Source organism: Mizuhopecten yessoensis, unplaced genomic scaffold (genome assembly GCF_002113885.1).
Source record: "Mizuhopecten yessoensis strain PY_sf001 unplaced genomic scaffold, ASM211388v2 scaffold10359, whole genome shotgun sequence".
NCBI lineage: Eukaryota > Metazoa > Mollusca > Bivalvia > Pectinida > Pectinidae > Mizuhopecten > Mizuhopecten yessoensis.
Window position 1 is genome coordinate 211,692 of NW_018408507.1, and position 9,696 is coordinate 221,387.

Consider the following 9,696-nt stretch of genomic DNA (forward strand, 5'->3'; position numbering starts at 1 on the left):
TAGTAGATTAGCTGGGACAACCCTACCAGGGAGGGGGGGGGGCATTAGTAGATTAGCTGGGACAACCCTACCAGGGAGGGGGTGGGTTAATTGGTAGATTAGAGTAGCTTGGAAAACCCTATCAGGGAGGGGTGGTATTTGTTTGCTTACGATCCATAGGCAAAACACTCCATGCGAAGTTCCTCCCCTCTCATCGGCGGTTTAGGAAAGACAGCAATGAAATCGTTGTGAATATTAGGGCCCCAGTCAGCTCTGGCAGCTAAAAAACCAAATCATTAAAGATATCCTTCAATTTATAAAAGTCTTATCAATTACATTTTATGTGTCAGGACTGTTAAGTGTTTCTTGTTTTTTATTAAAAACTGTAACAGAATCTGCGACTGAAAGACCCATGCAGCCAAAACAATATTTTCTGGTTCGTACCTGAGTCGGAAACAGAGAGGGATATGGCAAGACTTGTTTTACTGGGTGGCTGGCTAGATCCTACGACCGTGGATGACACTCCTGACAGTGTCACCTGACAGTAGTAGTCCGCCTCGTCTACCCGAGTGACCTCCGTGAAGTACAGCTTGCCATTGGTAGATATAAACATGTAGGGCATCAGTTCGGTGTAGATGTATTCAAACCCAGAACCACTGAAGCCCTGTCTCATCCAGTTATATACCACATCTGACAAAAGAACAAGATCAGTATTAATAAACAATGCTTGATGTCAACACAGGAGACCATTATCATGTATCAAAACCTTGATAGAATGCCACTGATTTTCCAGAGAAATTTTGGCATTATAAAACATATAAAGGAATTCTTTAGAATAAGAGAAACTGAACCTTGCGACATGTTGATGTTCAGCGAGGTGTTAAAGGACACGATGATATGTCAAGGTTTTTCTGTTCTTACCTGGTTTATATTTGATGTCACTGCACGACACGACTGTCCCATCGTAGGCCACAGCTGGCACTGGGGCGTCTTTGACATTGGAGAATTCTGCTAGGACTGCAAACATAAATATTGATATTCAATTTTCAACAACTGATAATAACCATAAATCAGACTCAACCGTCAGTTGTGCTGTAAGTAATCGGGGTATTACCAGTGTCACTAGTCATACTTACAGCCGAATGACATCTGTATCGGGTCACTGATGATCTTTCCGAATCTATTCTCCACCTCACATCTGTAATACCCGGCATCTTCCTCTTCATTAGGCAACTGAATGGTCAGTTTTCCATTAGTTAACGTGTAACGCTCACTTGTGGATGGAGAAACCTTATAAAGAACATAATATCAGGAATTATGTTATTATAACACGATACATACAAAAATAGTTTATGAGCAATGAAAACAAATTAAACAGCCCAACACTCCAAGTTAATCCCCCTCCCTCATAAACAGTTAATACGGCTATTTCACATTTAAAGTGGATTGGACAACCTGAAAAGTGGGTCATGGATAGTGGAACAAATGGATAAGTGGGGGCTGGATAGTGGGACAACCAGATTAATGGTGGCTGGATAGTGGGACAACTAGATTAGTGGGGGCTGGATAGTGGGACACCCAGATTAATGGTGGCTGGATAGAGGGACAACCATATTAGTGGTGACTGGATAGAGGGACAACCAGATTAGTGGTGACTGGATAGAGGGACAACCAGATTAGTGGTATCTGGATAGTGAGACAACCAGATTAGTGTTTGCTGGATAGTGGGACAACCAGATTAGTGGGGGCTGGATAGTGGGACAACCAGATTAGTGGTGGCTGGATAGTGGGACAACCAGATTAGTGGTGTCTGGATAGTGAGACAACCATATTAGTGGTGTCTGGATAGTGAGACAACCAGATTAGTGTTTGCTGGATAGTGGGACAACCAGATTAGTGGCGTCTGGATAGTGAGACAACCAGATTAGTGGTGGTCAGAGAGTTGGACAGCAGAGATTAGTTGTGGTCGGAGAGTGAGACAACCAGATTAGTGGTGGTCGGAGAGTTGGACAGTAGAGATTAGTGGTGGTCGGAGAGTGAGACAACCAGATTAGTGGTGGTCGGAGAGTTGGACAGCAGAGATTAGTGGAGGTCGGAGAGTGAGACAACCAGATTAGTGGTGGTCGGAGAGTTGGACAGCAGAGATTAGTGGAGGTCGGAGAGTGAGACAACCAGATTAGTGGTGGCTGGATAGTGGGACAACCAGATTAGTGGTGTCTGGATAGTGAGACAACCAGATTAGTGGTGGTCAGAGAGTTGGACAGCAGAGATTAGTGGTGGTCGGAGAGTGAGACAACCAGATTAGTGGTGGTCGGAGAGTTGGACAGCAGAGATTAGTGGTGGTCGGAGAGTGAGACAACCCGATTAGTGGTGGTCGGGGAGTTGGACAGCAGAGATTAGTTGTGGTCGGAGAGTGAGACAACCCGATTAGTGGTGGTCGGGGAGTGAGACAACCAGATTAGTGGTGGTCGGAGAGTTGGACAGCAGAGATTAGTGGTGGTCGGAGAGTTTGACAACCAGATTAGTGGTGGCTGGATAGTGAGACAACCAGATTAGTGGTGTGTGGATAGTGAGACAACCAGATTAGTGGTGGTCAGAGAGTTGGACAGCAGAGATTAGTGGTGGTCGGAGAGTGAGACAACCAGATTAGTGGTGGCTGGATATTGGGACAACCAGATTAGTGGTGTCTGGATAGTGAGACAACCAGATTAGTGGTGGCTGGATAGTGAGAAACCAGATTAGTGGTGGCTGGATAGTGAGACAACCATATTAGTGGTGGCTGGATAGTGATATAATCTGTATTATTGGTAGCTAGATAATTGGGCAACCAGATTAGTGGTGACTGGATAAATGACTTTCAACAGTTCATGCACACAATATGACTAAATTACCTCTTCATTAATTTGTCTTTCGTCATCGCCACGGAACCAGCGGTAGGTAGGTGGGGGATTTCCCATGGCCCTACAATCAACGTAGGCCTGTTTTGATGCTGCGATCATGATCACATCCTCCGGCATCTTGGTAAACTGTGGTCCATATGTCATCGCCTCCTCATCTGTAATGTAGGTCCCAAACCCTGCCAGAAAAACAACGACAGTATTAATATACTGCATACAAAGCCTATTTTATCTTTTTTAAACAAACTTGAAAAGTAGTCAAATTGCATTATATATGTTTGTATTATAGGCCAATATTTGTATTGTAATTCTATGGTTGTATGGTAGTTCTATAGTTGTATGGTAAATCTATGGTTGTATGGTAGTTCTATGGTTGTATGGTAGTTCTATGGTTGTATGGTAGTTCTAAAGTTGTATGGTAGTTCTATGATTGTATGGTAGTTCTATAGTTGTATGGTAGTTCTATGATTGTATGATAGTTCTATGGTTGTATGGCAGTTCTAAAGTTGTATGGTAGTTCTATGATTGTATGGAAGTTCTATAGTTGTATGGTAGTTCTATGCTTGTATGGTAGTTCTATGGTTGTATGGAAGTTCTATGATTGTATGGTAGTTCTAAAGTTGTATGGTAGTTCTATGGTTGTATGATAGTTCTATGATTGTATGGTAGTTCTATAGTTGTATTGTAGTTCTATGGTTGTATGGTAGTTCTATGATTGTATGGTAGTTCTATGGTTGTATGGTAATTCTATAGTTGTATGGTAGTTCCATGGTTGTATGGTAGTTCTATGGTTGTATGGTAGTTCTATGATTGTATGGTAGTTCTATGGTTGTATGGTAGTTCTATAGTTGTAGTTCTATGGTTGTATGGTAGTTCTATGGTTGTATGGTAGTTCTATAGTTGTATGGTAGTTCTATTGTTGTATGGTAGTTCTATGATTGTATGGTAGTTCTATAGTTGTATGGTATTTCTATGGTTGTATGCTAGTTCTATAGTTGAATCGTAGTTCTATGATTGTATGGTAGTTCTATAGTAGTATTGTAGTTCTATAGTTGTATTGTAGTTCTATGGATGTATGGTAGTTCTATGGTTGTATGGGAGTTCTATGGTTGTATGGTAGTTCTATAGTTGTAGTTCTATGGTTGTATGGTAGTTGTATAGTTGTATGGTAGTTCTATGGTTGTATGGGAGTTCTATGGTTGTATGGTAGTTCTATGGTTGGATGGTAGTTCTATGGTTGTATGGTAGTTCTATGATTGTATGGTAGTTCTATAGTTGAATGGTAGTTCTATGGTTGTATGGTAATTCTATAGTTGAATTGTAGTTCTATGATTGTATGGTAGTTCTATAGTTGAATCGTAGTTCTATGGTTGTATGGTAGTTCTATAGTTGTATTGTAGTTCTTTGGTTGTATGGTAATTCTATAGTTGAATTGTGGTTCTATGATTGTATGGTAGTTCTATGGTTGTATGGTAGTTCTATGGTTGTATGGTAGTTCTATAGTTGAATCGTAGTTCTATGGTTGTATGGTAGTTCTATGGTTGTATGGTAGTTCTATGGTTGTATGGTAGTTCTATAGTTGTATGGTATTTCTATGGCTGTATGCTAGTTCTATGGTTGTATGGTAGTTCTATGATTGTATGGTAGTTCTATAGTTGTATTGTAGTTCTTTGGTTGTATGGTAATTCTATAGTTGTATGCTAGTTCTATAGTCGTATGGTAGTTCTATGGGTGTATGGTAGTTCTATAGTTGTATGGTAGTTCTATGGTTGTATGGTAGTTCTTTAGTTGTATTGTAGTTCTATGGTTGTATGGTAGGTCTATGGTTGCATTGTAGTTCTATGGCTGTATGGTAGTTCTATGGTTGCATTGTAGTTCTATGGCTGTATGGTAGTTCTATGGTTGTATGGTAGTTCTATAGTTGTATTGTAGTTCTATGGTTGTATGGTAGTTCTATGGTTGCATTGTAGTTCTATGGCTGTATGGTAGTTCTATGGTTGTATGGTAGTTCTATGGTAGTTCTATGGTTTTATGGTATTTATATGGTTGTATGGTAGTTCTATGGTTGTATGGTAGTTCTATGGTAGTTCTATGGTTTTATGGTATTTATATGGTTGTATGGTAGTTCTATGGTTGTATGGTAGTTCTATAGTTGTATGGTAGTTCTATAGTTGTATTGTAGCTCTGTGGTTGTATTGTACTCTATAGTTAAATTGTAGTTCTATAGTTGTAATGTAGTTCTATGGTTGAATTTTAGTTCTATAGTTGAATTTTAGTTTTATAGTTGTTTTGTAGTTCTATAGTTAAATTGTAGTTTTATTTTATTAGAATTGTAGTTCTATAGTCAAATTGTAGTTCTATAGCTTTTTTGCAGGTATACAGTAATATGTATAGCTATGTGCAATTAACATGTGTAATGTAAGTCAGCGTTTAGTACATTTATACTTCCTCACAAAGTATTGTTCTAGTAATGTGTTGCTCCAAGGTGTAAAGTACCTAGGATACCAAGCGGAGATGATATACTTCATGGAATAATTGATGACAATGATGGTCCTCGTTCAGGTCAGTGCTTACCGAAATCACGGTCCTCGTTCAGGTCAGTACTAACGGAAATCACGGGCCTGGTTCAGGTCAGTACTTAGGGAAATCACAGTCCTGGTTCAGGCCAATACTGACTGAAATCACAGTCCTTGGTCAGGTCAGTACTTACTGAAATCAAGGTCCTGGTTCAGATCAATATTTAGGGAAATCACAGTTCTGGTTCAGGTCAGTCCTTAGGGAAATCACAGTCCTGGTTCAGGTCAATATTTAGGGAAATCACAGTCCTGGTTCAGGTCAGTACTTACTGAAATCACGGTCATGGTTCAGGTCAGTACTTACAGAAATCACAGTCCTGGTTCAGGTCAATATTTAGGGAACTCACAGTTCTGGTTCAGGTCAGTACTTACGGAAATCACAGTCCTGGTTCAGGTCAATACTGACTGAAATCACAGTCCTTGGTCAGGTCAGTACTTACTGAAATCACGGTCCTGGTTCAGGTCAGTACTTACAGAAATCACATTACTCGTTCAGGTCAGTACTTATTGAAATCACATTCCTTGTTCAGGTTAGTACTTACGGAAATCACAGTCCTGGTTCAGGTCAGTACTTAGGGAACTCACAGTTCTGGTTCAGGTCAGTACTTACGGAAATCACAGTCCTGGTTCAGGTCAGTCCTTAAGGAAAACACCGTCCTCGTTCAGGTCAGTACTTACAGAAAACACCGTCCTCATTCAGGTCAGTACTTACAGAAATCACTGTCCTGGTTCAGGTCAGTACTTAGGGAAATCACAGTCCTGGTTCAGGTCAGTACTTCAGAAAGAAATCACAGTCCTGGTTCAGGTCAGTACTTAGGGAAATTACAGTCCTGGTTCAGGTCAGTACTTACCGAAAACATGGTCCTGGTTCAGGTCAGTACTTAGGGAAATCACGGTCCTTGTTCAGGTCAGTACTTAGGGAAAATATGGTTTTTATTCAGGTCAGTACTTACAGAAATCACAGTCCCGGTTCAGGTCAGTACTTATGGAAATTACAGTCCTGATTCAGGTCAGGACTTACGGAAATCAAGGTCCTGGCTCAGATCAATATTTAGGGAAAGCACAGTCCTGGTTCAGGCCAGTACTTAGGGAAATCACAGTCCTGGTTCAGGCCAGTACATAGGGAAAATATGGTTCTTGTTCTGGTCATTACTTACGGAAATCACGGGCCTGGTTCAGGTCAGTACATAGGGAAAATATGGTTCTTGTTCTGGTCATTACTTACGGAAATCACGTGCCTGGTTCAGGTCAATACTTAGGGAAATCACAGTCCGGGTTCAGGTCAGTACTTAGGGACATCACAGTCCTGGTTCAGGTCAATATTTAGGGAAATCGCAGTCCTGGTTCAGGTCAGTACTTACGGAAATCACGTTCCTGGTTCAGGTCAATACTTAGGGAAATCACAGTCCTGGTTCAGGTCAGTACATAGGGAAAATATGGTTCTTGTTCAGGTCAGTACTTACGGAAATCACGTTCCTGGTTCAGATCAATATTTAGGGAAATCACAGTCCTGGTTCAGGTCAGTACTTAGGGAAAATATATTTTTTGTTCAGGTCTATACTTACGGAAATCACGTTCCTGGTTCAGGTCAATACTTACGGAAATCACGTTCCTGGTTCAGGTCAGTACTTACGGAAATCACGTTCCTGGTTCAGGTCAATACTTACGGAAATCACGTTCCTGGTTCAGGTCAATACTTACGGAAATCACGGTCCTGGTTCAGGTCTATACTTACGGAAATCACAGTCCTGGTTCAGGTCTATACTTACGGAAATCACGGTCCTGGTTCAGAACCATGTACGCCATGTCCATGCTGATCTCACAGATGTAGTTGAGTTTGTCGCTAACTTCCGCCAGTCCCAGTTTGAACTCTACGTCTAGTAACAAAAATTACCATGGTAACAGTTAGTAACATAAAACAGCAACTCTAGCTCCTCATCATTCTGATATAGCACATGGTATCAGGAAAATGCAGCACCATGGTAGCATAGTTACATGGTAAAATACAGCAACATTTTAACAAACAGTAAAATGGTAACAAACAGCAACACGGGATCAACAGTAAAATGGTAACAAACAGCAACATGGGAACAACAGTAAAATGGTAACAAACAGCAACACAGGAACAACAGTAAAATGGTAACAAACAGCAACATGGGAACAGCAGTAAAATGGTAACAAACAGCAGCACAGGAACAACAGTAAAATGGTAACAAACAGCAATACAGGAACAACAGTAAAATGGTAACAAACAGCAACACAGGAACAACAGTAAAATGGTGACAAACAGCAGCACGGGAACAGCAGTAAAATGGTAACAAACAGCAACACGGGAACAACAGTAAAATGGTAACAAACAGCAACACAGGAACAACAGTAAAATGGTAACAAACAGCAACACGGGAACAACAGTAAAATGGTAACAAATAGCAACACAGGAACAACAGTAAAATGGTTACAAACAGCAGCACAGGAACAACAGTAAAATGGTAACAAACAGCAACACGGGAACAACAGTAAAATGGTAACAAATAGCAACACAGGAACAACAGTAAAATGGTTATAAACAGCAGCACAGGAACAACAGTAAAATAGTAACAAACAGCAACATGGGAACAACAGTAAAATGGTAACAAACAGCAGCACAGGAACAACAGTAAAATGGTAACAAACAGCAACACGGGAACAACAGTAAAATGGTAACAAACAGCAACACGGGAACAACAGTAAAATGGTAATAAATAGCAACACGGGAACAACATTAAAATGGTAACAATCAGCAACACAGGAACAACAGTAAAATGGTAACAAACAGCAACACGGGAACAACAGTAAAATGGTAACAAACAGCAACACGGGAACAACAGTAAAATGGTAACAAACAGCAACACAGGAACAACAGTAAAATGGTAACAAACAGCAACACAGGAACAACAGTAAAATGGTAACAAACAGCAACACAGGAACAACAGTAAAATGGTAACAAACAGCAACACAGGAACAACAGTAAAATGGTAACAAACAGCAACACAGGAACAACAGTAAAATGGTAACAAACAGCAACACAGGAACAACAGTAAAATGGTAACAAACAGCAACACAGGAACAACAGTAAAATGGTAACAAACAGCAACACAGGAACAACAGTAAAATGGTAACAAACAGCAACACAGGAACAACAGTAAAATGGTAACAAACAGCAACACAGGAACAACAGTAAAATGTAAATAAATAGCAACACGGGAACAACAGTAAAATGGTAACAAACAGCAACACAGGAACAACAGTAAAATGGTAATAAATATAACCAAGTTAAGATTCAACCAACTCACCCTTAAAAGTAAAGACAAGTACTGTGCCAGAACCACCAGAACTCATGAACTGTGCAAGGTCCGCGTTCAGGACACTAGAATCCCCCATCCATCTGAACATCTGTGCAATGGTGAGGTCCTGCTCACCACTTGTCAGCCATTTACTCCTACAAACAATACAAGTTACACATCTCACAACAATTTTACTGCCAAGTAAGGATTTATTGAAATAAAACATAAATATTCTGATCAACCATATATAAATCAGGTGTATGTAACAGGCTAAATTAGAAACATGTGTTCTCAAACGTGTCTTATTTTATAAGGAACCTGGTGTGGGGGCACATGTGTCTTAGGTCCTGATGAATCAGCATTGAGGTGACATGTGTCTTAGGTCCTGTTGAACCTGCATTGAGGTGACATGTGTCTTAGGTCCTGATGAACCAGCATTGAGGTGACATGTGTCTTAGGTCCTGATGAACCAGCATTGAGATGACATGTGTCTTAGGTCCTGATGAACACGCATTGATGTGTCAGGTGTCTAAAGTCCTAATAAACCAGCATTCAGGTGACATGTGTCTTTCGTCCTAATAAAACAGCATTGAGATGACATGTGTCTTAGGTCCTGATGAACCAGCATTGATGTGTCATGTGTCTAAACAGCTGTGGGGACACATATGTTAGGTTATGATAAACCAGCTGTGGGGGACATATATGTTAGGTTATGATGAACCAGCTGTGGGGGACACATATGTTAGATCCTGATGAACCAGCTGTGGGGGACATATATGTTAGGCTATGATGAACCAGCTGTGGGGGACATATATGTTAGGTCCTGATGAACCAGCTGTGGGGGACACATATGTTAGATCCTGATGAACCAGCTGTGGGGGACATATATGTTAGGTTATGATGAACCAGCTGTGGGGGACA

The 9,696-nt window shown here is 40.6% G+C and overlaps 1 protein-coding gene across 1 annotated transcript in view; it reads right to left on the reverse strand.

Annotated features, from left to right (window-relative positions):
- Nucleotides 1–8,948, reverse strand: part of LOC110460312 (contactin-like) — a 30,371-nt gene extending 21,423 nt beyond the window's left edge. The window contains exons 1-7 of the mRNA XM_021513146.1: nt 8,785–8,948; nt 7,222–7,329; nt 2,871–3,055; nt 1,116–1,269; nt 901–996; nt 424–669; nt 151–259 (exon numbers count right to left, since the gene is read on the reverse strand). Of these exons, the coding sequence (XP_021368821.1) occupies nt 151–259; nt 424–669; nt 901–996; nt 1,116–1,269; nt 2,871–3,055; nt 7,222–7,329; nt 8,785–8,884 (998 nt within the window). The 5' untranslated portion in view covers nt 8,885–8,948. The remainder of the gene's footprint in view (nt 1–150; nt 260–423; nt 670–900; nt 997–1,115; nt 1,270–2,870; nt 3,056–7,221; nt 7,330–8,784) is intronic.
- Between the last annotated feature and the right edge of the window lie 748 nt (nt 8,949–9,696).